General features: G+C 56.3%; 12 protein-coding genes across 12 annotated transcripts; 9 read left to right on the forward strand and 3 right to left on the reverse strand.

Moving 5' to 3' along the window:
• Positions 1–113: 113 nt before the first annotated feature.
• PHYSODRAFT_420393 (hypothetical protein) lies at positions 114–389 on the forward strand (the record flags this gene model as incomplete). The annotated part of the gene is made up of 1 exon (XM_009535819.1): positions 114–389. A coding segment is annotated over one exon (276 nt), but the record flags the coding sequence as incomplete, so codon positions are not given.
• Positions 390–2744: 2355 nt separating this feature from the next.
• PHYSODRAFT_260885 (hypothetical protein) lies at positions 2745–3693 on the forward strand (the record flags this gene model as incomplete). The annotated part of the gene is made up of 3 exons (XM_009535820.1): positions 2745–2798; positions 2838–2915; positions 3079–3693. Coding segments are annotated over 3 exons (747 nt in total), but the record flags the coding sequence as incomplete, so codon positions are not given.
• A 548-nt stretch (positions 3694–4241) lies between these two features.
• On the forward strand, positions 4242–4394 carry PHYSODRAFT_519097 (hypothetical protein; the record flags this gene model as incomplete). The annotated part of the gene is made up of 1 exon (XM_009535821.1): positions 4242–4394. A coding segment is annotated over one exon (153 nt), but the record flags the coding sequence as incomplete, so codon positions are not given.
• Positions 4395–4489: 95 nt separating this feature from the next.
• On the forward strand, positions 4490–4939 carry PHYSODRAFT_417671 (hypothetical protein; the record flags this gene model as incomplete). Its single annotated transcript, XM_009535822.1, has 1 exon — positions 4490–4939. A coding segment is annotated over one exon (450 nt), but the record flags the coding sequence as incomplete, so codon positions are not given.
• Positions 4940–7888: 2949 nt separating this feature from the next.
• PHYSODRAFT_352481 (hypothetical protein) lies at positions 7889–9198 on the reverse strand (the record flags this gene model as incomplete). Its single annotated transcript, XM_009535823.1, has 1 exon — positions 7889–9198. The coding sequence occupies exon 1, from the start codon at positions 8966–8968 to the stop codon at positions 7889–7891; it is 1080 nt and encodes a 359-aa protein (XP_009534118.1). The 5' UTR covers positions 8969–9198.
• A 405-nt stretch (positions 9199–9603) lies between these two features.
• Positions 9604–9882, reverse strand: PHYSODRAFT_386253 (hypothetical protein; the record flags this gene model as incomplete). Its single annotated transcript, XM_009535824.1, has 1 exon — positions 9604–9882. A coding segment is annotated over one exon (279 nt), but the record flags the coding sequence as incomplete, so codon positions are not given.
• A 246-nt stretch (positions 9883–10128) lies between these two features.
• Positions 10129–10347, reverse strand: PHYSODRAFT_389495 (hypothetical protein; the record flags this gene model as incomplete). The annotated part of the gene is made up of 1 exon (XM_009535825.1): positions 10129–10347. A coding segment is annotated over one exon (219 nt), but the record flags the coding sequence as incomplete, so codon positions are not given.
• A 1325-nt stretch (positions 10348–11672) lies between these two features.
• On the forward strand, positions 11673–12254 carry PHYSODRAFT_304879 (hypothetical protein; the record flags this gene model as incomplete). Its single annotated transcript, XM_009535826.1, has 1 exon — positions 11673–12254. One exon carries the CDS (start codon positions 11673–11675, stop codon positions 12252–12254), a length of 582 nt encoding a protein of 193 aa, XP_009534121.1.
• A 576-nt stretch (positions 12255–12830) lies between these two features.
• On the forward strand, positions 12831–13880 carry PHYSODRAFT_318105 (hypothetical protein; the record flags this gene model as incomplete). The annotated part of the gene is made up of 2 exons (XM_009535827.1): positions 12831–12951; positions 12985–13880. 2 exons carry the CDS (start codon positions 12831–12833, stop codon positions 13878–13880), a joined length of 1017 nt encoding a protein of 338 aa, XP_009534122.1.
• Positions 13881–14943: 1063 nt separating this feature from the next.
• PHYSODRAFT_352482 (hypothetical protein) lies at positions 14944–16495 on the forward strand (the record flags this gene model as incomplete). The annotated part of the gene is made up of 2 exons (XM_009535828.1): positions 14944–14957; positions 15261–16495. The coding sequence occupies 2 exons, from the start codon at positions 14944–14946 to the stop codon at positions 16330–16332; spliced, it is 1086 nt and encodes a 361-aa protein (XP_009534123.1). The 3' UTR covers positions 16333–16495.
• A 207-nt stretch (positions 16496–16702) lies between these two features.
• Positions 16703–20658, forward strand: PHYSODRAFT_548948 (hypothetical protein; the record flags this gene model as incomplete). Its single annotated transcript, XM_009535829.1, has 2 exons — positions 16703–20224; positions 20312–20658. The coding sequence occupies 2 exons, from the start codon at positions 16703–16705 to the stop codon at positions 20609–20611; spliced, it is 3822 nt and encodes a 1273-aa protein (XP_009534124.1). The 3' UTR covers positions 20612–20658.
• Positions 20659–22813: 2155 nt separating this feature from the next.
• PHYSODRAFT_338093 (hypothetical protein) lies at positions 22814–24738 on the forward strand (the record flags this gene model as incomplete). Its single annotated transcript, XM_009535830.1, has 6 exons — positions 22814–23200; positions 23278–23408; positions 23453–23846; positions 23902–24267; positions 24335–24406; positions 24646–24738. 6 exons carry the CDS (start codon positions 22814–22816, stop codon positions 24736–24738), a joined length of 1443 nt encoding a protein of 480 aa, XP_009534125.1.
• Positions 24739–24753: the final 15 nt, after the last annotated feature.

Consider the following 24753-nt stretch of genomic DNA (forward strand, 5'->3'; position numbering starts at 1 on the left):
TCTCGGTGATCTCCAGCTACTGCGCGCTGCTGCTCGCGTCCGCGGCCGCCTACGAGCCGACGCCGGCCCCGACCGCCACCGAGCCGTACTACGACGAGGAGCTCGGCTGCTGGCCCGTCAGCGTCGAGCACGACGCGACCTACTGCATCGACGGCCCCATCTGCAGCGGCTCAGGCGCGTCCCCCGCCGGCTCGCTCTGCCCCGTCAAGGGCGACGCAGCCATCGCCGACTGCCACTCGTACCTGGCCAGCTACACGGGCGGAGAGAGCTGCGTGCTGCCCGTGGACGCGACCTGCCAGGTCATCAAGACCGGCGCCTGGGGCTGCGTCATCCCGGGATACCCGACGCCGGCCCCCACCACGTACGAGCACGCCACGCCCGCGCCGACCAAGTACGAGCACGAATACCCCACCCCGGCGCCCACCAAGTACGGCAACACCGGAGGCAACAACGGCAACCAAGGAGGCAACAATGGCAACCATGGCGGCAATGGCAACCATGGCGGAAACGGAGGCAACGGTGGTAATGGCGGCAATGGCGGAAACGGAGGCAACGGTGGTAATGGAGGCAATGGCGGAAACGGGGGAAACGGTGGTAATGGAGGCAACGGCGGCAGTGGCTCCGCCGGCAGTAGCAGCGCCGGCAATGCGACGATCTCTGTCGCCGTGCCGGGCGCGGAGGCGGTTTCATCCGGCGGCATGTCGGTCGGCGTGATCGGCGCTGTTGCGGCGGCTGCAGCTGCGGTGGCGGCGATTGCCGGCGTGGCCATCTACAGACAGCACGTCAAGAGGGCGCAGGAGGAGAAGGAGAGCGTGATGGTGGAGGTCGTGACGCCCTAAGGGCGAACGTGTTGACAGCGACGAGCTGTACGACGATGACAACTACTAGCGAGCTGAGTCTCCTACTTTTCCTGCTTTTGAGTTTTTAGTTTTGGGCCTGCGTTTACGATGAAAAATGCACCACTATTTCCCCATATTTTTGTCGCAATGCGTATGCTTATGATACGTACATGCACAGATGGCGATCTTCTGCTTTACGTCATGTACACGTGGTTTAGCTTTTGATACACCCTTTAGCTCGCCTTTCGAGCAGCAACACGCCCAGCCGTCCCAGAATTAACCGAGCTTGTAAGCAGCGCTTCCCCTCCTGGTCAGCACGAAGTAAAACTATAAGAAATGTTTCCAAAACATAATCAAATTGTTCTTCTTCGTCCTTATCCGTGTAGTGGAGAACGCGATATCTCGGGTCCTCTCAACCAACAACCAGTGACAATTGAAGACCTCGATTCGCTCCAGTATCTGCAGCCTCACCGCTTTACTGCTCACCCCGCCCCCCCCCCCCCCCCACGGGCTCGCAGACCGCGATCACCTCCTTGTCGAGCTCGATCTTGGGCTCGGATATTTCCACTCGAGCCTGGATCAATGCTCCGACCACCACCTCGTCGATCACGACGCAGCCTACTGCATCAAGGGGGCCATCTGCAGCGGTTTGGGTGCGTTCCCCTGGCGGCACGCTGCCCCCCCGTTAACGGCGCTACAGCCGTCGCCGACTGCCACTCGAACCTGGTCAGCTACAAACGCAGCGTCACCTGCGTGTTACCTGTGCACTCCACGTGCCAAGACCGGCGCCTGGCGTCGCTTTCTCTCCGAAGATAATGAAGGCGCCGGTTGCACTGGTAGTTTCTCCGAAGATAAAATGATCTCGCTTGCGGAGGGGAAGACGCAGACAACTTCGTCCGGCGGCGTGTCAGCGGGTGTGATCGGTGCTGTGGCTGCAGCAGCTGAGGCAGCCATCGCCGGCGTGGCCATCTACAAGCAGCACGGCAAGGGAATGCAGGGTTCCTCCCAGGACGATGCGGAGATCGTGACAGGCTTCGGGTGAGGGGTTAGAGCTCCGGTTTGTCGCGTTTGCTTTAGCTTTGAGTTTGTTTTGTGGGCTGTAACTTTGAGCTTGCATGTTGCTTGAGAAGTCGAGGAGATCCAACAGGCCTGTGTTGATGTATTTCTGCTTGGGAGTTTTGGAGCGAGCGTTTACGTTGGATCAATGCGCGTCTCTTGCCGCAACTTGTATTGTGGGCTCCACTCTAATTTTCCGATCGGGGCGGATTGAATCGACTGTGGCAAACCGCCGGCGAATCGCCAAAGCACTTGGGTTGACTATGGCCGCCCGGCTATGCCCCCTTGACTCTCTACTAAGTACGGATTGGGCTTGACATGCGGACACAGAACCATATGTATGTTGGCCGGCGATTCGAGTTCAAGCAGCCCCTTCATGCGACGCTCAGCAAATGACTTGATGTTTGTATTGGGCGGTTGGACAGGGGCCCCAAAACCGACCCGATTCGTCAAATTTGGCCGGAATTCACAATAGGTTTTCCCGTAATCAAAAATTAAACTGAAGATCAGGATTGCGCCGCTTCAAAGGTACACCTGCTCTTACAGTACCACATGCTTCAGTCTCCAACGAACAGTACATGCGGGGTTGCCTTCGATACGCGGATCTGGCGCTTTCGAGTTTTTTCAAAGCGACCCGAACGTGAAGTATCTCCTCCCACCGTGCTGGTGCCTGACCGCCATCACGAGCTGGTCGAGGCCGGCGGTGTTCGAATCGCAAGCGTCTCTGCGCCGATGGTGGCTTCAATATGGTGTTAGGCCCCAAATCTTCAAAGACCGAGGCCGTGCACGAGCCGTGATGGAGCCGTAATCGGACTTAACCCGGACTTAACAAAGCGATGCAGCCCGAAAATGGTGGCCGACAGCCACGGCCGCGCGACGATCGCTATGGAGTCGTCGTCCATGGTCTTCTTGCTGCGACTACCAGACTGCTGTGTATTGTAGACGGCTCGGCGATGTCTGTATCTCAGGGAGCGTTGCTGCGACGCGATCAAACAGTTCGGCCAGCAGCGTGTCACGATGGTATGCTCGCCAGATCATCCGGCCGGCTCCCATCTCTGCGGCCTTGCACCACATCTTTTCTCACCGGCTTGCCGGTCTCCGCCCCCGCCACCGTCCATTCTCGAATCCGCAGCGGCGCGTGAACAGCTTTCCAGCAGCAGCAGCAGCAGCAAACAACACACAGACAGCAATGAAGACCTCAGCGATCACGACTCTGGCGGCGGCCATCCTGGCCGGCACGGCGGCAGCGGCCAACAACGCAACCACGTCCACCACCAACAGTACGACCAGCACGACGACCACGACCTCGGGCTGCTGGGACGTCAGCGTCGAGCACGACGCCACCTACTGCATCGAAGGCCCGATCTGCAGCGGCTCCGGCCTCGAGCCCGAGGGCTCGCTCTGCCCCAAGAAGGGCGCCGTGGCCACGGCCGACTGCCACGACTACCTGGCCAGCTACGGCAGCGACGGCAGCTGCGTGCTGCCCGTGGACTCCACGTGCCAGATCATCAAGACGGGCGCCTGGGGCTGCGTGCTCTCCTCGAGCAGCAGCGCCAGCGGTGAGGGTGCGACCGACGCTGGCGAGACCGGAAGCGGCAGCGGCGCCGTCAGCGCGACGGTGCTGGCCGCAGAGCAGGCCGCCTCCTCGTCCAGTGGCCTCTCGGCGGGTACCGTCGGTGTCATTGCCGCGGCCGCCGGGTGCGTCGCGGCCGTTGCCGGATTCACGCTGTACAAGCAGTACCAGAAACACTCGGCTGAGGCGGCCGAGCGCGCGCGCCTGGAGACGTTCGTGGACGTCGTGACGCCTTAAGCGGATGCGGTGGTGTTGACGCACAGGCGGTAAGTCGCCTACGGTCTCTCACTCACTCGCTTACGCTTGGACGCGTCTCGGACGAAGAAGGCCAGCTAGCGAGCGTCTTCATTATTCAGCGCCTTCTTCGCCCTACTATTTTGGATCTTTTTTTCTTAATCAATATGACACGCTTCGTGGGATCAGTTGACGAGTATTGTACAGAATTCTGTCCGAATAAGGAACGGGTGTACAACTAATAGTCTCACATATTTAATATTATTTTCCAGTCGATGTGGCGATAGGGGGATGTGCAAGGTACTGCAAGGTACTGAGGTGAAAAATCCAGTGCCAATCATCAGCTCTCCACCCTCGTTTGAACAATGGCGCACATTTAGCGATCTTACTAGACTTCAAACTACATGCACCGTAGTGGTAGACTCGCACTTTTTCTTTTGCACCTCGCCCCACAAGCCCACCTCCTCCCCCACTCCATCCATGAAGTCCACACCGTCCAAGCGTCTCCGCCTCACTTGGTCTGAGAAAGTGGGCATCCTCGACAAGGTGAAGGGCTAGATAATCCCTACGAGGTCGACCAGTTGACAGCGCTGTTGTGGTGCGAGGATGCCTGGTCAAAGGTTAGTGCTTCGACCATACGCCACTGTTGGAATCATTCCGGACTCTTAGGTCATCAGTTCATTTTGAAATAAATAAATCAGTACATTGGAAAAGTATACTCAACTTAACATCAATTTATATATTCTGCGTCTTTATATATCAGGCGTTCCTTACTCGGGCAGATTACGAGTGTGCGGTGGTGCCACCAGGCTTGGCGGTGCATGTGTCGAAGCACTACCCTGGATTTGTGTCCGACATACCCATCTGTATGAAGAATCTGGAAGTGCACAAGCGGCTGCTGCACAAGACGACTGCTGAGGCTGGGCGAAACGACTACGGAGAAGGTTCGACGTCGTTTGGCAACATGTGGGGTGTTCTGGCCGACAAGGCTCGAAAGTCTGTGCGCGCCATCATACCGAAGCGTCGTCCTCATGGCGGACCTCTGACGTACGACGAGGAGAGTCGTAACCGGCACGTTTCATCGGATCGTGTTTTGGTGGAGAACTACTTTGGCCGCACGACGATACTCTGGCGCGTGGTGAGCACTACGTTCACGTGGAGTGAGGCAAAGTTCGACAGGATCGTGAACATCTGCGTGGCACTTACCAACTTTCACGCCAAGTTGCATCCTCTACGGGCCGATGACCAGGATCGGTACTCGCAAATTTTGACGAGTTACGTCTCGATGTCTGAGGCTCAGCGCAAAAAGCGCGAACGCGATCGCGTCTTTGCGGAAGCCAAGCGAGCCAGTGCCCGTTTATCCGTCGAGTCCACGGCTTCCAACTCAAGCTCAAGCTCCCACTCAAGCATGCGCGCACACGATCCCATGCCAGTACAACCGGAGCCCGCAACTCTTTCAGTGCGACGACAAGCTCCTCGCCCGGATCAAGCCCATGCTCTGGTCTTAGCGCGATTCTGGGCTCTCAGACCTCGACTGTTATGGGCTCCCAAGAACTCTCGTAGGAGGTTTAAGCTCATGAGCCCACAGTAGTGAAACTTCACTACTAGTTTTCTGCATTCAATACATACATGCATATTGCTTGCAATCGTTAATATGTGTTCTAATTAGATCTACTCACTCTTAAGGGTTTTAGACACTTAAACAATGTATGAACCATAGATCATCGAACTGACTTGACATTTGTATGCAAAAAGTCATTAGAAGTATGTATGAACTACCGATCATTGAAAAGGCATAAGATTGACAGCAAGTATTCGACTTAACTTCAGTAAGCACGTTCCATCACCGAAATTAGTCATTTGGATGCACCTAAAGCAAACTTAGATAAAGTATGCACAGCCAGTCACGGTGCTACTCGAATAAGATTTTTGGGTTGACGAAAACATAAGATTATCTTATAAACCTTTTAAATTTTATAAATTATAATTTTGTAGAGATATTTACTCAATGTAGTCACTGTCTGAGTCGTGCGCACTTTCCGGGGATGATGGCGAGGATGCGGTGATGTCAACGACATCAGGCACCGGATAAGATGCTGGCAGAGGATAAGATGCTACCGGACGAGTTGGAACAGGTGCCTCGTTGACAGAATCCTCGATGTCGGCGCTGACCAGGTTGAGGAGAGCCCGACACATGGGACAAACAGCGCGACTCCCATGACGCTGGTACACTTCAAGCAGACAAGTTGTACAAATAAAATGCTGGCACGATGTCCCCGAAATTGGGTCCTCTACATCTTCGCAGCATATAGCACACTCGAGGGTTGCTGCCAGCGGAGTCGCCGGAGGCGATGCAGCGAGGGCAGTATCGCTGATCATAGATTCCACTGTAACCATTTCGATAGGGACGGTGGTTGACACGCCATCGGCAGTAGTAGCAACAACAATGGCAGCAGCCTGTACCTGGATAGACGTAGATGCTCCGTGTCTTCGCTGGTGATATCGCACCCGCGCTTGGGCGTTGATTTGCTCCTTCGTCAACGATGCACGGGAGGCTTCTGGCAGACGCGATGCTCGAGGTGTCGGCGAAGGCTGCTGATGCTGGAGAACACCTTCCCGCAGAAATGGCATCTGCGCGCCATTTTTGAAATGAGAGCATTCAAAGAATCATACAAGGCCTTATCTATATTTGTACTTAAGTACCTCAGCGGGCTGAACCATCAAAATAAGCTCTCAGCTTTCTTCTTTTAGCCTTGTTTCGCTGTTGAGCTCGTAATTCGAAGCTGCACTGTTCAAAGGAAAGATTCTAGAAGCTGATTATATTCGGAGCGGCATCTTATCATGGAATGCTGTAGTCTTTTTACCTCACAGTTGCGCAGTTAGAAAATATATCGACGGCGTGCAGATATAGCGCTTCTCTCTTCTAATTTCGACTTTTTGCTTGCTATTGTTATACACGCTATAAATTGTATAAATAATTGAATTGCGCAGTACATAGCGAACTAGTTAAGTCTTCTATTACCTACCTTATTTAGTTATAATGGGTTTTTAGTTATAATGGGGAGCCAATCAGTGCTCTTAATTCGTACAGCGCGATTGCCCCAACGCGATGTCGTGATTGAAGTACCGCATGTAATTTACGGCCACACCTCCCCCCGCACAAGTCAAAATGCCGAAAGGCAGAACGAGGATCACAGGCCCCGGGCGAAAACCGCCTAAGTCAGCCGTTCAAAATGAGAGCCCCAGATCGTGTATTGATGGCTCGGTGGATGAACGAGACGTGGAATGACATGGCAACGTCTACCATTTGCAACGGGTTCCGTAAAGCAGGGATTATTGACAAGCCCACGATTGATCAGCAGTGTGAGCTGCCTTCTCTACTAGAGGACGACGAGGGGGAAGGCGTGCTTGCATTGCTCCAGGCTGCAGGACTTCTCGATACGGAAGTTGGCATCATCGATCCAGACAATGACTTTGATCCGTAGGCAGAAATAAATTTCGTAATATATGTAGATGAGTGAAAAGTTGATAGTAATTTACTGGAGTGCCTGAGTTGTTGAACTTGGGTCGTCTGCTGCAGGAAGCACTCACCCAAAATTGTACCACCCCCCATTATAACTAAATAAAGTCGGTAAGCATATGTACGGAATCGTACAGTACGATCCCTAAATTGGCATACTTGTTTTGTCAAAATCCAGCTCTCGGCGTGTGTACATGATTGAGTAGACTGGTCGTTCTCCATGAGCTGCACATTCCTCTACTGTACTGTAGAGCTATTCAGCACCATCGAAGTGTCGAGAGCTCCATGACACTACCGTGGTTACCGTCTTCGTCGTTGTGAAATTTTCGAGAGACCGCGATGGAAGTCGTAGTCTCGTTATGCGAAGCCTTGACCGTCGTGACGATGGTGGTGGTCTCGTTTCAAGCATGGGGCGCGGTTGCCAAGCTTTGTCGTGCCGCCGTGCGTATACCGCCGGCACTGGGTTCTCTCCAAGTTCTCCTCTTTCTCTGCTTCGGTCGCCGTGAAGGCACAAGCAATGAGACGTAGGTCAAACGAAAGTTGAGCCTTCAACACAAGTGTATCTTGAAGGGATGTAAACCGCTCTCATATCTTCTGCACAAATTGACATTGTGGCTGTGAAATCTATCTAAATCTACGGTCGCCACTGACACAAAGTATTCTGCTTCACTGCCAGTTCTTGAGCGCCACCTGTGACTTGAAGGCGTCGTAGCGGCACTTGCCGTAGGCCAGGAAGTCGAAGTCGATGTCGGACTGCGCCGCCTGGATGTAGCCCCAAATGGACCAGAACATATGAGACGCTAGCGAGTACGTGTTGGCCTCCAGTCGCAGCTGCTCGATCTCGTTCTCGCTCACGTCGCTCTCGTCGCCGTCCTTGCCCGCCAGGTACGCGCGGCAGAAGTTGCGCTGCTGCTCCTTCGTCGGGTACTTAGAGAAGTCGCCCAGGTGCGCGTTCACCGTCTTGTGGTAGTCGTACGCCCACTCGCAGAAGTGGTTGCCCACGTCGTAGCCGCGCGGGTTGTAGCTCGTGTACTCGAAGTCGATGAGCACGGCGTCGCCCGCGTCGTTCTTCATGATGTTGCCGTACTGCAGGTCGTTGTGGCTCAGCACGATGGGGGACGGCACCTGCGCCAGGACCTTCTCCAGCTCGTCCACGTCCTTGGCCAGCTGCTTCAGGTCCAGCACGCCCTGGAACTTGTCGGCCGTGCACTTGACGCGCGCCACCTCTAGCAGCTTGCGGATGCTCGAGAGGTACGTGGGCTTGCGGTCGATGTCGATGTCCAGCTCGTGGAAGACGCGCAGCTGCTTGGCGATGATGCGGGACTCCTCGGGCTGCCGCATGCGCTTGCTGGTGTACGTCGTGCCGTGGATGAGCTTCTCGGCGCGGCCGTTGGCGAACTGGCCCAGCAGCTCCACGCCGATCTTCTTGTCGCTCAGCAGCTGGAACAGCCGCGTCTCCTCCACGCGCGAGAAGAAGGACTCGGTGCCCTCGCCGTACACGCGCACGAGCACGTCGCGGTGCTTGCCCTCGGGCTTGTGCACGGCGAAGATGAGGTTGGTCATGGCGCCGCCCAGGTGCTCCACGTCCACGCTGTCGGGCTCGACGTCGCTCCAGCTCGGGACGCTCTTGGTCAGCGCGGACACGAGCGAGGCCTGCAGGTCCAGCTTGGCGCGGCTCATAGCCGCCGCGGCCTCGAGGTAGGGCCCCACGCGCAGCGTCGCGTCCGTTGAGATGCGGGGCTCCATGCGCGCAAAGTGGCGAGAGGGGAAGTCACGCCCTGGTTGCGCGCAGAGCTCTCTGAACTGATACTGCGCGCATTCAGCTGGCACAATATTAATTTGGAGAGAGATCTGTCTGTCGTGGGCAGGAAGGCAACGAGCTGCTTCGGGCTGGGGCAATCGATGCTCGAAGCGCTGCGAGGAATCGAGGATTCTGAAGTGTGAATGCACAAAATAAAAGAGAACCTTGCAGAACAGCGTGTTCATCGGGTTGATTTGGCGTGTTCAGAAATTGGATACCGTACTGTACCATTGCCTCCGTCCAGGATCGATTGCCTTCAAGCACAGCTTTACGTTAGAACTCATAATGCTGCTGTTGCTACGCCACCGGTTCCACTAAAATGTTGCCTGCCTCATCGGTCGATATCATCGAACTGCTCGTACATTCTCGGGGTCATACCGCCCCGCAAACCACATCCTAACATCTAGACCATCAGGTTGGGCGCGACCTCGCCTACTATCGACGGCGTTGGCGGCACGTTCTGGTCGCAGGCGCGCTTGCTCTGCCCTTGCTGGCCGCGCTGCCTCGCACTGCTCTCGCCGATCGAAATGCTGCTGTCTGCACTCAAAATCGCGCTCGCGACCGCGCTTGTCGGGTACGGCTTCGACTTGGGGCGGCCGCGCTTGCGCGCTACGATAGGGGCTCTTACCTCGTGGTTTTCCTCCAGCTCCGAGTCCAGCAGCAACTCAATGCTGCCTGTGCGTTGTAGGTCGTACTGCTCGGCGAAGACGCTGACGCTGTAGCACGCGTCCACGTAGCCCGACTCCTCGCCCGAGCGCTTGAAGAAAGTCAGCCCAGCAAGAAAGTGCCGGCAAGGCACACCCATCTGGAACAGGTACGCGCATGAGCATGTGCGTTGGCTGAAGTCCACGCGGTAGCGCCGAGGCGGGAACGAACGAGACTCGGTCACGAAGAGCACGTCTTCATCGCTGGGCTGCACCACCTGGAAGTTGGCTGCTTCGCGCTGCTCCGCAAGTAGCTTTTCCGCATACTCGGTAAAGACCTTGCCCTCTTTTACCCACTTCTTAGCGTGCACGCTCTGGTTGTAGGCGTGCGTCATGAACTTTTCCATGTAGTACTGCATGAAGTCGTACGGCGGCAGCGCCAGCAGCGACTTGTTGTCTTCAGCTGAGAACATCGTTGTGTTCCACCCATAGAGCTTGACCTGCTGCGCGACGCAAAACAATGTCCACGTGCGCGGATCCAGACCCCGCAAGTAATTTTCCGCTGCGGGACACGTCAGCCCGATCATGCTCAGACACGAATTGAACTCTGCGTCGCTGTCCGCAGCCTGCGCGCGCCACACCAAGTCCTCCACCTGCACGGTCGCCAGGTTCTTCACCATGACCTTCAAGTTGGCGATAATGTGTTGCGTGCACTGCCTCAATGGCAAGCCCAGTCCTTCCGCAGCAGCCACCAATCCTCTCGTTCTGTCTGCGATCACGACTGCTCTCGAGAAATCAACCTGCGCCTGCTGGCAGTGCATCAAGAACCAGCTCCAGTTCTCCGCGTCCGGCTGCGCGCCCACGGCCACACACAGCGGGAGTACTTCGTTGTTGCCGTCCTTGCCCAGCAGCATGAACATCTGCCCGCGGTAGTTCATACTCACCAGCGGGGCTGTATCCAGCCCGAACACGGGCTGCAGTCCCCTGTCCTGGTACCCCTTGAGGAACGGGTGCGACAGAAACGCCCGCTTGAACACGTTAGACGCTGTGTCGATCTCGAACGCCACGTGGGCGCCGTTGTTCTTGCTCTGGAAGCCTCGCAGCAGACTCTCGAGGCGCTGGAATCCTTTCGTGAACTGCCCCGCCGCCAGGCGCAGCAGGCGGTCGCGCACGCGGTACGCCTTCCTGGCCGAGATGGTCTCTCCACTGGTCTGTTGCAGTCGCTCCTGTAGCTCCTTGACGCTGGCGGCCGCAGAGCTCGACGCGTTGTCGGCGTCGGCCAATAGCACGGCCGCGGCCTGACGGACTGTGAGCTTCGGGGCGCCGGCGCAGTCGGGCGCGTGCTGCGCCTCGAAGGAGCTGACGAAGAAGTGGGAGCTCTGCGCGCTGCGGCTCTTCAGCAGCTTGATGCGGAAGCCGCAGGGCGGCGTGCGGCTGGCGCAGACGTACTCGTACTGGGCGCCGCCCGACTTCTTCTTGTTGATGACCAGCCGCTTGCCCTGCGCCTTGGCGAAGTCCTGGAAGAAGGCGGTGGCCGTCGGCCGGTCCAGGAACGTCAGTCCGCGCCGCAGAGTGAGCTCGCGCCCGTCCGAGGCCTTCACCGTCACGCCCGGCGCGTCCGCCGACACCTGGACGCTACGCGGCATGGCTGAATGGTAAACGCCAGAGTGGGTGCGGCACTCTCATTGTACCCGTTTTATGGTACATTGATCCGAAGCCTCAGATTGGTGTGGTCAACGCTGATGGGGCTCGAACAGTAGCCCCATCCTCAATACAAGCCTCAAACTTCGGGGTTCGGCTTGTCGGATCGTTTCCTGATCTATCGCTGACAAGGGTTCAAAGGCCTTTGAGGCTGTGACTATTCAGGGTCTCGGAACATCCAAGGAGCTAGCCTAACGACAAGGGGAGCGGTTCCTCGTCGCAATGCACTTCATCGCATGAGTGCCTCCTGGATTTCTGCACATCTTACCACGTTGAAGCGCGTGCTCTAATTACGAACTCTGCAATGGGGCCATCTTCTAGGTGCCGCTGGTTGCTGAATGTCATTTTTCCATTCGCCGCCAGCCCACCTCCAGTTCCAGCCATGAAGCTCGCCATCCCTTCGCTCCTGGTCGGTTTGGTGCTTGTTAGCATTGCCTCGCCGCTAAACCTGGTCGCGGCGCAGGATGAGCAAAGCGACCCCACGCCTGCATCACTTGTCGCCTCAGGTGTACTCGAGAACCGCACGGTGACAACCAGCGCCTTTGTCAATGAAACCACGACTGTTGTCACGACGGTCCTTTGGACGGAAGAAGAGCAGGTTGAGGAAGAAGAAGAGGACGGAGACGCTTCACTGAGCAGCACTCCCGACGCCACTGCGGAGCCTCAGACTGACGACAACAGTCCAACCACGTACCTGGTTAACGAAACGATCATCGTCGTCACGACTGTCCAGGGGTACCGCAATGTGACCACCAGTGTGCTAAGGGTCTTGACGCCTGTCGACGAAGTTGCTGATGACGATGATCAAGTAGAAGATGGCGATGACGATGGGGTCAAGGAGTTGCTTGACCCAGCGGTAGCTTCAACGGTCTCAAACGCCAAATAGCGGCTCGACTACCAGCGTGACGCTATCACCGTCATAGCTAAAAATCCTGTAGCCATAACAAACATATATCAATTCACTCATTCCCGCCCTTGAGGCCGATGCATCTTGTTTACTTCTGCTTGAGTACAATGTATATGCATTGGAAGCGCAGCGATTCCATCATCTCTATTCGACAATTCGATTAGAATTGGATGCATTTTAGCCATGCAACGCGCCCAGAACGCGTATCCTTTATTTGCATCCGCATCAAGGCCCCATCGTTATGTCCGCAGCGTGACATCGAGCTAATTTGGTTGTGCGACTTCATCCCATTCTCTGAAAACCGGTGACAACGTCTCCGGAGGTTCTGATCAGCGGAACGATGCCGTTAATTTTTACAATTTTTCATATATCGTTGGCGTTGTTTCCCATCCATATCGCCGTCGCCAAACAGCGGCTCCTCAGAACCTCGCTGTCCACCATTGACTTTCGTGGAATCTCCAATTGAGCTGTTGTTGATGCTGCTCTCAACTGGGTACTTCATTTTTCCATTCGCTCGGATCCACACAAGTCTATCAAGTGGCTACTATCACCACCATGAACCAGTTTGGTACCGAGTCAGCGGACTTCGACAGCACGTATGGCGATGAGGAAGGGGGGTTATTTACTGACGATCTGGGCTCTGACAGCGCCGACACCAGCGACAGCCCAGGAGACAGTGATACAGCGGCCTCCGACCTCAACGAGCAAGCCCTGTTCACTGGGTCGTTCTCCGACTCGGGGTATATCGAGTGCACGGACGTCAGCGTCGAGGGCGACGCTATTTACTGCCTCCCGGAGGACCAGGTGTGCAGCGGTGTGGGCGATGCGCCTGCAGGGTATGCTTGCCCGCTCAAGGGTGAAGTCGCTGTCGAAAATTGTCAAGCCAGTATGATGAGCTTCCTGAACGGCGAGTGTGTGGCCCCACGTGACAGCATCTGCCAGAAGATCGCCGGTAGTTCGTGGGGCTGTGTGTGGGACGATCAACTGGAGGATGCCACCGCCACCGCCACGACCACCACCACGTCCAAAGGAGGAGACGTCAATTCCAACACCAACACGAGAACTGGCAAAGGAGAAGCCTCCGCTGCTAGCTGCAGTGGCTCCAAGACCACTACCGACAATGCCGAGTGCACGAACGTCCGCGTCGACGGAGACGCCACGTTCTGCGTCACGGGCCTCGCTTGCAGCGGCGACGGGGACTCGCCCATTGGTGATCGCTGCCCCGTCATGGGCGACGTGGCTGTCGGTGACTGCCACGACTACCTCGCCAGCTACTCGAACGGCAAGTGCATCGCTGCGAGCGACGGCGTGTGCAAGAGGGCCTCGACCGGCACGTGGGGCTGCGTCTGGAGCAGCAGGGACAACGCCGCGTCCTACGTGATCGACACCTCGGACGGGAACACGACAGGCACCGGCACTGGCAGCGACCAGGCCTTGGTCACTGGAGTCGCCGCTGCTGCAGCAGTGGCGGCCGTGATCGCGGGTATCGCCGTCGCCTGGTCCCGCCACAAGCGCCAGAACCAGCGTCGCGCGCTCACCGAGGAGCGGATCGGGATGGTCCTTACACCGCCCGGGTCGGCGCGCGGCTCCTTCCACCGCGTGTAGGTCGGACGGCACAGCACTACGTGTAGTACATCGTCTAGCACGTCGTGGACTAATACATGTACCAGTTTGAACGCTTGCGGATTGCTACAGACAACGACTTACAAAGCCGGCATGCTTAATGCCATCCTCCTATATAAAAACAACGATAAATTCCCTCCCGTCAAATCTGTAAAACTGTCATAAAACACACGGCGTGTTGCATAAAGTACACAAGAAAGCATATAAAGTACACAAAACCAGATGGTATACAAAGATGAAGTCATTTGATTGAATCTGATTGGCTGGTTTGCTTATGTTAAGCTTTGCTTGACTTCGTCTGCCGGCTTTTTGTGTCTGCCGGCTTTTTGTGTCTGCCGGCGTTGTAAGTCGTTGTCTGTACCTTCTTGCACTGCAACATGCAGTCCCGGCTACGCGGAGGACAAGCAGCTGATTTGACGCTCGTCGGCGCGGGCACAAATTGCAGTGAGAAGGTCGGTCTCATTTCCGCCGATGCTGAGCGGCTATACAGCACCGTTGCTTGGTTGCTTGCTTGCTGGTGTGCGAGCGGGCGAACCACACGTGACTCACGTGAGCTGTGAATTAAAGCTCGTCACAAATAACGCAAAGCTGCCAATAACGCGACGCTCGTCGACTTCACTTTTTGATGGACGGACCGGGAGGATGGACGCCCAGGACCAGCTGGTTTTGGACACGGCCATTTCTGCATCACGTTTCCTGCATGGTGGCTGCCAGCTTTCGGTCAGCGTCGGGGCGTGAGCAGCACACGGGCGATGGCTCGAAGCCTGCCAGCCAGTCGGCTACATGTAGCGAACCTGGGCTCACCGATCCCAGGAAGCTGAGCCGGAGCCGTAGGGTATCTATCGTAACAATAAACACGCGCGTGGGAACACGGCGTCCCGACAAGGGTCCACTTTTGGCGTTGAAGTGAGCCAGCCACTCGTATCTCCGGCGGAGACTCGGCCTGTTTTTCCTTTGAGCTCGCTCCTGTGTGTGCTGATCGCGGCTCCTCTCTCGTCGCACATGGCATTTTTCGCTTCTCGCGGGCTGTGCATGCGCGGCGGCGATGGCCGCCAGCAGGTGTCGACTCCGACCAAGGCCCAGCTCAGCGTGGGGCAGAGAACTCTGCTAGGTCTCTCTATCCGCCGGCTCGGGCCAGCTGTTAAAGCAAAATGAGAAGCTCACTTGCACTCAGTATGGTCCACCTTAAGTACGATTGTAGAGATACGCTGGCAGCGACGCAGTGTAGCGCAGCGTCATTTCTCCTTTTGCCTCGCGCCGCCCAAGTCGAAGTCGCCGCCTTGCTAGGACCCGCAACTCGTACCCACATTCGCATTCACATTCACGGACCATGGCGTTCAGCAACAACAACAGCAGCAGCAGCAACAACAACAGCACGACGGAGGCCGCCGTGATCGTGGCGCCCTACCTGGCGGCCGTCGCCGTCGTGGACAAGGCCAAGCTCAAGCTGCAGGCCTCCATCGTGTCCGCGCTGACCAAGAGCGTCCCGAGCTGGAGCGACGTCGAGCCCGACAGCGTGGACGTGGAGCACCTGGGCGGCGCCATGACCAACCTCATCTTCGCCGTGCACAAGCCCGAGGGCAAGCACCGCGACGTGCTCGTGCGCGTGTACGGCGAGGGCACCGAGTCCTTCTTCTCGCGCGTGGAGGAGACGCGGCTGTTCCAGCTGCTGAGCGACAAGAAGATCGGCGTGGAGCTGCTGGGCCAGTTCGCCAACGGCCGCGCCGAGAAGCTCATCCACGGCACGACGTACACCAGCAAGCGCATGCGGCAGCCCGAGGAGTCCCGCATCATCGCCAAGCAGCTGCGCGTCTTCCACGAGCTGGACATCGACATCGACCGCAAGCCCACGTACCTCTCGAGCATCCGCAAGCTGCTAGAGGTGGCGCGCGTCAAGTGCACGGCCGACAAGTTCCAGGGCGTGCTGGACCTGAAGCAGCTGGCCAAGGACGTGGACGAGCTGGAGAAGGTCCTGGCGCAGGTACCGTCCCCCATCGTGCTGAGCCACAACGACCTGCAGTACGGCAACATCATGAAGAACGACGCGGGCGACGCCGTGCTCATCGACTTCGAGTACACGAGCTACAACCCGCGCGGCTACGACGTGGGCAACCACTTCTGCGAGTGGGCGTACGACTACCACAAGACGGTGAACGCGCACCTGGGCGACTTCTCTAAGTACCCGACGAAGGAGCAGCAGCGCAACTTCTGCCGCGCGTACCTGGCGGGCAAGGACGGCGACGAGAGCGACGTGAGCGAGAACGAGATCGAGCAGCTGCGACTGGAGGCCAACACGTACTCGCTAGCGTCTCATATGTTCTGGTCCATTTGGGGCTACATCCAGGCGGCGCAGTCCGACATCGACTTCGACTTCCTGGCCTACGGCAAGTGCCGCTACGACGCCTTCAAGTCGCGCGTGACGCTCAAGAACTGAGGTGATACCGTATAGTGGCGGCCGATGAGTTATTGACCTGATTTTATTTGACCGCGTTCCGGTGGTGGACGCAGGTAGCGTAGGTAGGTTTCCGTAGCGCACGACTGGCAGGCAGGCGAGGCCCGAAGCAGGTTGGTGGCGACATGCAGATATATTAATTGATTTGATTGATGAATGAATGAAGCGTAGCGTATCCATACAGTACTAGCAAGCAAGCATTTGAGAGGTGTCCATTGCAGGTATCGCCTATTGGGGCGGGCCATGCGACTGAGTCCGTGGTAACGGTTTGGAGTGCCTCTTCATGTGCACCACACTGGCGTGAGCGCTCGGCCATGGCCGGCGCCTGCTTCCTGTGCATGTAGACGACGCCATGGACGACCTCACCACGTTCCTCAACAGCGTCGAGTCCACCGCGCGGAAGATCCTCAAGCAGCAGAACAAGAAGCAGCAGCAGCAGGCCGCCAGAGATCGCGTGGCGCTCGCCAAGGCGTCAACCCAGCAGCAGAATGCAGCGGAGACCAGCAGCCACACGCCCACGCGAGACGAGCTGCGCGTCGCGTACGCGTCGGGCGGCTCGCTCATCATCACGGCGCCCACGAGCAACCAGAAGCCGCCGCGCTCGCCCAGTCGGAGCGAGCACTCTAGCAGTGAAGTGGCAGACGACGGACTGCTGCCGAGACTGCCACCTCCACGCTCTCCAGTGGCCTCCGTCCCTCCTGGGAGCATCTACTCGCCGCTGCAACTGCCGGCGATCAACCGCAAGGGGAAACCCGCTCCAGGCTCGAACAACCGCTCGTCGGCGCTCAAGCTGCTCGAGTCGCCGCTGTACAAGTCGCTGACGAAGCTTCGAGCTGATCCCGGAGGCTTCGGAGTGCCCGCGGGCACTCCACCGGGTCCGAAGCTCAAGAAGGCGCTGCGTGAGGTGGACAACGTGGCGCTGCTGCTGCGCAAGATGGGCCTGCACGACCCGACAGGAGCGGGCTCTCCGGCGCACCGAGCGGACCACGCAGTGGACAAACGCATGTGCAACGCGTGCTGGGCCAAGCCCGACAAGGTCACGGGCTGCGAGCACCACCCGCGCGTGTTTCCTAAGGGCCGCAGCGCGAAAAGCATCGAAGGAGACGCGTTGGCGCTGCTGACGAGCTTGGAGCTGCAGGGACCCACTAGCTGGCTGTCGGACGACCTTTTCGTCAAGTACCGGTCTGAAAACGACCGAGAGAAGTTGTGGTTTGCGTTCGTGGAGCTCAAGAAGCAGCAGCAGGAAATCGAGGCGCGTGGGAGCGCCAATGCCAAGGAGCAGGTGAGTCTCGCGGTGATCCCCATTGTGACGCGGCACCCGATATGCGCGCTGTTCGAGACGCTGCAGAACCTCGAGAACCTGCGCACGCAGGCCGAGACTCGCAAGCGCAACCTGACCAAGACCTTCATCTTCGACGTGAACCACATCTGGCTGACCAACCTCGACCACTTCAACCAGCGTCCCACAAGGCATCGTATATTAGATCAGGCCCCAGAGGATGAACGCGAACAAGTCGACCCTGAGAGCCATTCACTAAGCGGGAGACGAGATGAACAAGCCATTCGAGAGGGATACTCGCAGATCCAGTCGATTTCCAGCACAAGGGCTCTGAAGCAAGCAGTCTCAATTGGAGGAGGGCCGTCCTACTACGGCAAAGTATCGACTAGCGGCTCCCAAGCCTCGTTGATGCATTCTGCTAGCACTCGGCGGCGGAAAACTGCGTCGAGAGGAGGAGGAGACCCCTTCCGTCCTCTGAGTTTACTCGTATGCGGCAGATGGGATCCTGAAAACCAGCCCAACGTCCTGGACCGAGTGCCCGGCGTGACGCTTGTGGGCAACAAACCCGTTCTCTGGTGGCGATACGAGCCCGACCATGAAGTTTCAAAGGAGGGCGTGCCTCCGCCCGAGTATACCAAGACGGTCGCTCTGTTTGCTCGAAACAGCGTGCTGTCCTCGTCAAATTCCATCCTCGTGATGCTTGTATTGGCGCTAGATGCGCCGATACTGTCGCCTTTGTGGTTTGCGTGGCACGTTGGCTCCAAGATGCCGCCGCCGGAGCTCGAAGCCGCGATCTACACACTCGCAGAGTCCGAAACGAACTTCGGTCGGGTCATGGCCTTCGTGTCGCCCTGTTTGAGAAGTCTGTTAAGTACTCGGCTGGAGTCAATACTTGACGACCTGCTGCCTGGAACTATAGCGCTGCTCAACGACGCTGCGCAGGAAGAAGATCACTGGTTACAGCTAACGGAGCTGCCGTCTGCACCTGTCGGACATCGTCGAGGCTGGAGTGAGTTCACGGATAGACACAACTTCCGACAGTGGTTTCTGCTCACTCAAGGACGAACCATGTCCCCGCGCTACGATGTGGTAGCGCAATACTGCAGCGTCACCACGGCCCATCCAAATGCTCCTGGAGTCTGTGGCCGATACTGTTGGCATGAGACCGACCCGGTCGAGATGCAGTTGTGTCGACGTCGTGTGGAAAAGGACCTGATCTACGTGATCCAGAACCACTTGACCAGCGGGCCGAACGATCCGACCTACTTCAGCGTGGCCATGAGCCACGAGATCATGGTGGACGTGCTGGGCGCCCGGTTGTCAAGCTACTTGGCCATGGTCGCAGAGCGTGAGGCGCGAGCCGCGTACGAGAAGAAGCTCTACGAGATCGAGCAGAAGCTCGAAGCGGGTCGCCTAGCGCTCGAAGCCAAGCGACAAGAGCAGAAGAGGTTGGAGCAAGAACTCGAAGCTGCGGCAGCTCAAGCCGAGGCTCGGAGTAAAGGCGGGATAAACCGCGCAACGGAAGAAGCGTTGGAGCAGGAATGGGCCCATCGACTGGCGGGGTCCACCGTCTTAGAGCAGCAAGGCTTCTGGGAGATGCGAGAGATCACGGTAGACGACAGCGGCGTCGTGTTCTACCACTCCCTCAATTCGGGGCTGCCCGTGGCTCGACGATTTTTGTGGGAACCACCAGAGGAATGGGAGAAGAGCGACGACAAGGACGACGGCGAGGTCTCCAGGCCACCGACGACGACTCGAAGCACCTTTTCCGCAGCGTCCAAGTTCTCCGCAGGGAGTTCGGCCGTCTCCTCCATCACTGCAAAGCAACGAGCGAATACGGAGGCTCAAGCCGCGCTGATGCAAGCCTTACTTGAAGACGAGCAGTTCTTGCAGCAGTTGAAGACGAAACTGGGCTTGTCGTCACGCTCTCGACCGACGTCTCGAGCCACAGTCCGCACTGGTAGGCGAAGTCTCATCTTCGAGGACGAAGAAGTGGATGAAAACTACGCCCGACAAGTAGATCTGAACGACGAGATGGCGGCCCTGATGGGGGAAGGCATGGACCGATCCAAGTCGGCGCTGGTGGCCGCTAAGATGGCGAAACTTCAGCTTCAACTAGTGCAGCCGGCCAAAGCGAAAGGCGCTCAGCCTGTCAATCGCCGCGGCGAAGGCTGGAAGCGGCTCAAGACCTCACGTTTGCCACCAAACTTCGCTCGGAGCGTCTACAAGGCGCACACGGAGGGCCCTCGCTCGAGCTTCATCAACCAGACGAACCACGCCACACCCGTCGGCATGCTGGACCCCGCCGATTGCTCCCCGTACGAGCCACCCGAGTTTATTCCCGAGTTGCGCGCGCACTTCGTGCCACGTCCAGCAGAGGACCTGCAGGAGAAGAAGATGCAGTGGGCCGAGTTCCTACGCGCACAGAAGGCGGCCGGCACTCCCAGCGCTGTCATCCGACGCGGGGCTGTGGCCAAGAACGAGAGTGAAGTGGCCGACGACATGTTCGAGCCCGATCCGAGTCAGCAGAGCGAGACCAAGGAGCAGCGCGAGGCCCCCGCTCTACTCTGTGCCCGCAACAACAACCTCGAAGGCGTACGCTGTCTGCTCCTTCGTCTTCAACTTGTGATCCATGCTTGGCCTCACCTGTGTCTTTGAACTTGTGTGCGTGCATTACCTTAGCTCGAGCTGGCGCTGGACCAGGGCGTGGACGTGAACATGCGTGACAACCATGGCAACACGCTGTTCATCCTCGTGTGCCAGCAGGGCAACAAGCGTCTGGCCAAGTTCCTGCTGCGCCGTCGCGCCGACATGAACCTGCAGAACCTCAACGGCAACACGGCGCTGCACTACCTATACGCGTACAAGCACAAGGAGCTGGCCGAATACCTCAAGGCCAAGGGCGCCGTGGACACGACGCAGAACGCCGCCGGGCTCACGTGCTACGAAGGTCTCAGCCAGACCGACGTCGACAGCATTTAAGTGCGCAAAACTGTAGACGTATAATGGGATAATTTTTTGAGCGCGTCAAGCAGCATGTATGGGCAGCATCGCATTTCAACTTCAGCTCATGAATACGTTTCGATCTGCTGATAGATAGGTCGAGGAAAAAATCTTCAAAATAAATGCTTAACAAAAAAAGACTACAGTATGAGCGCTTTCGAGTTATTTATGTATGTTTTAGCATTGTGCAAATTCTTAAGACGAAAACTTCAGTTTAGGATTAATTGGGGACCATTTGCTTGAACGAGCGCTTGATCATCCTAGATCATCTTTTTTGTACATTTTTTAAATTTTAAACTTTTCATGCAAATAATGTTGTTGAATACCCACTTCAAAGCTCCCAGGCTCTTTAATCAACCGAAGCCTCTACAACCACGATCATTTGAGACCGCGTCAAACGAAATGATGCTTACGAACCTAAGTACGAATCGCGATTTAACCGCATAAATCGAAAGAACTGTGTCTTGTGCTTCTTTTAAGCTATTGAGCACTTGAAAATGTTGAGAACTCGAGGAATGACACTGGTCTGAAAAATATCTCCTTTTTCGGACCCCCGAGATCCCGGATTTTAAATGGGGCGTGTGACCTCAATTTTTCTCCGATTTTTTGTGCTGTACATTATTGGAAAGCTCGTGCTAAAAGCAAGTGAAGTGGAGTGTTTTCAGCTTTCTACGCGTGATTTGCACCTTACAATTTCTGATGTCCGGTTAGGTACGAAATTTGATTGGTCAACTTCAAACGCGACTATCTCGAAAACTCCAAATGGTTCGTAAGCATCATTTTGTTTGACGCGGTCTCAAATTTTGATACAACGCATGTACTCGACTGGTTTGCGGGCTTTGGCCCGCGGTGTTCGCAGTTCGGTCTTTTTTTTACTGTATTCCAAAACCTGCACGGTAGAAAAACTTTATTTACTACTGGTAGTACTATGTAGTAGCGCTACGCTTGCCGTAGAAGAGCGCTGCATGAAGAAGTTCTTGACTTTTAGCACATGCTCTTATTTTTGTACTGCGAAGTATCATGCGTCCATTTGCTGGGTCGCTTACGCTGGTCGATCTACCGTGGTGGATCTACATGAACTCACACTACTGCTACATATATTCATGCTGCATACTGCACAGCTTCAAGCTGCCAGACTGAACTTCGGTTCATGTTGAATATATAATGTGTTTTTTCTGGAGTTATATGTCCAGTTGTGACGTCTGCAACTTGATTTTGTAGAATTGCTATACTGACTTCCATGTCGTTTGGCTCTCCTCACTAGTCGACTCGCAACAAACACTCTGCGCCCACTAGCATTAATCAATAGCGATAACTTTGTTTTACTCAACGTCGGTTTATTGTTGTAGATATTGTATCTTAGAAATGACAGCCACATGTCTAAACTAACTTAGCCGATACGACGGCGACTCTGCTCGCTTGCTGCCCCGATACGGTCGATTCCTCACAGATTACATTGATTGACTGATCACCCCTCTTTATTATCGCTGCGCCTGGTTAGTTTATCGCCAAAAACATGCTCTGAGCTCGTTTGCGCTGCTATGCTGTAATATAACTGCTGTACAACTGTCATTGCTGTTGTTTCAAATAGCTCTTTAACCGATAGTGCAACATAAAACCTTATGTTGCATTATCTCAAACATCCGCAGAGCGCAAACGACAGTTCTTACGAACTGCGAATTGTTCTACAGTACTTAGTGCATTGAAATTGGGTAAGTAAAATTCAATACGGTACATGCAATGCAATGATTTACGTGTTCACGTAGCCAAATTACACTTGCACTAGTCTCACTTTAGCTAGTCGGCGGCATAGTGTGGTGTCCGCATACGTCGAGTCTTCTTTGGTGGGCAACGAATCAGCAATAGTAGTCATGAGGGCCTTCCATTGGCGTCGGTCTTGAGCAGTTCAGTACGGTACATAAGAACCCAGAACGCCATACACTGCACTCTGTAAACGCATCAATGTTTTCTGTGGATGGCAACATGTATCCATTTCGATCTATTGATGACCAAGATCGAGGGATCGAACTTCCAATGGTGCTCGCACCTCGCTCGTTTGACCGCCAACCAGCCCAAGACGGCGCCGTCGCCAAGCCAAGAGCGGTGGGTATGGGCAGTCATTGAAGATACACCATATGGCGATCCAAATAACAGCAAAGGAAATATTGCTCAAAAGGCAAAATGCCCAAGACTCACGAGGAAGCCGAGAATGCCGCTGCGGAGGCTGCCCGTACTGCAGTAGGCGACGGCGACTATATGCAGGGGTGGATTGATCGGATGGACATGCTGTTGGGCGTCACGCCCGAGAGTGCTGCCGCGGACGCTGCCGAATGTGCGACTGAAGAGCAGCGCGAAGCCGCGGAGCTGGCGTGGCTTGCTAGCACGGAGTACGTTGAGAGTGCTGTTGCTAGACGTGCTGCTGGAAGGGCAAGCGTGGATGATGAAGAAGTGATGTACGAGGCGACGCACACAATGACGAAGGAGATGATTGCGCAAGAAGCTTTCGCTGAGGCTGGCCAAGGTAACAAGCCAGAGGAATGCAACCAGAATGTCGAGCTTCGCGAGTTGGTGGCGCGTCGTGTCCAAGATAAACAAGAATTCGATTCGCACGTGGCGACGCTGCGCGACGAAATTACCCTATCAAGGAGCAGCATGCAACCGAGGTCAGGGCGATCAAGAAACAACAGGCGGCCGAAGTCATGGGGATCAACCAAGAGCATGCTGCCGAAAACAAAAGGCTCGCTGATGAGATTCATGAAGCGAACAAGTTGTTGCGGTGCATGAGCCGACTTCAGAGCGACAACAGAGACGGCGGTGAAGTTTCCTGGCCACCGACTACGACTCGAAGCACATTTTCCGCAGCGCCCAAGTTCTCAGTAGCGAGTTCGGTCTCCTCCATCACTGCAAAGCAACGAGCAAATTCGGAGCTCAAGCCACACTGATGCAAGCCCTACTTGAAGATGAACAATTCTTGCGGCAGTTGAAGACTAAGCTCGGCTTGTCGTCAACGTCTCGACCGACAGTCCGCGCCGGTAAGCGAAGTCTCATCTTCGAGGACGAAGAAGTGGATGAAAACGACGCCCGGCAAGTTGATCTGAATGACGAGATCGCGGCTGTGATGGGGGAAGGCATGGTCGCTGAGATGGCGAGCTCTAGCTTCAACTGCTGCAGCAGGCCAGAGCGAAAGCCGCCCAGCATGCCCATCGCCGTCGCTGTGGCCAATGCTGGAAGCGGCTCAACCAAAAAAAAATTCTTGGAGCGCGTACAAGGCGCACACGGAGGGCCCTCGCTCGAGCTTCATCAACCAGGCCAGCCAAGCCACACCCGTCGGCATGCTGGACCCCGCCGATTGCTCCCCGTACGAGCCACCCGAGTTTATTCCCGAGTTGCGCGCGCACTTCGTGCCACGTCCAGCAGAGGACCTGCAGGAGAAGAAGATGCAGTGGGCCGAGTTCCTACGCGCACAGAAGGCGGCCGGCACTCCCAGCGCTGTCATCCAACGCGGGGCTGTGGCCAAGAACGAGAGTGAAGTGGCCGACGACATGTTCGAGCCCGATCCGAGTCAGCAGAGCGAGACCAAGGAGCAGCGCGAGGCCCCCGCTCTACTCTGTGCCCGCAACAACAACCTCGAAGGCGTACGCTGTCTGCTCCTTCGTCTTCAACTTGTGATCCATGCTTGGTTCTGCGCGTGCATTACCATAGCTCGAGCTGGCGCTGGACCGGGGCGTGGACGTGAACATGCGTGACAACCACGGCAACACGCTGTTCATCCTCGTGTGCCAGCAGGGCAACAAGCGTCCCAGACCGACGATAAAGTTTTGAGCGCGTCAAGCAGCAATGCCATGGCAAGCCTCCGGCAGCATCACACTTCAACTTCAACTCCGCCTCTACATGGATACATACATTTCAATCCTATTGATGACCCAAGAGCGAGGACTGTCGATGCTGCCAGATCGAACTGCCGAAGTGGCGCTCGCGCCTCGCTCATTCTCTGATTTGACCGCCATGGCCAGGACGACGCAGACGCCGCCGCCGACGCCAACAAGCCAAGTCGACGACCCCCGTACTCGCCCGCGACCGCGTCGTCGCCGCCGTGTGCCCACTGAGGACGCAACTATTAG

Source organism: Phytophthora sojae (assembly GCF_000149755.1).
Source record: "Phytophthora sojae unplaced genomic scaffold PHYSOscaffold_8, whole genome shotgun sequence".
NCBI classification, from domain to species: Eukaryota; Oomycota; class Peronosporomycetes; order Peronosporales; family Peronosporaceae; genus Phytophthora; species Phytophthora sojae.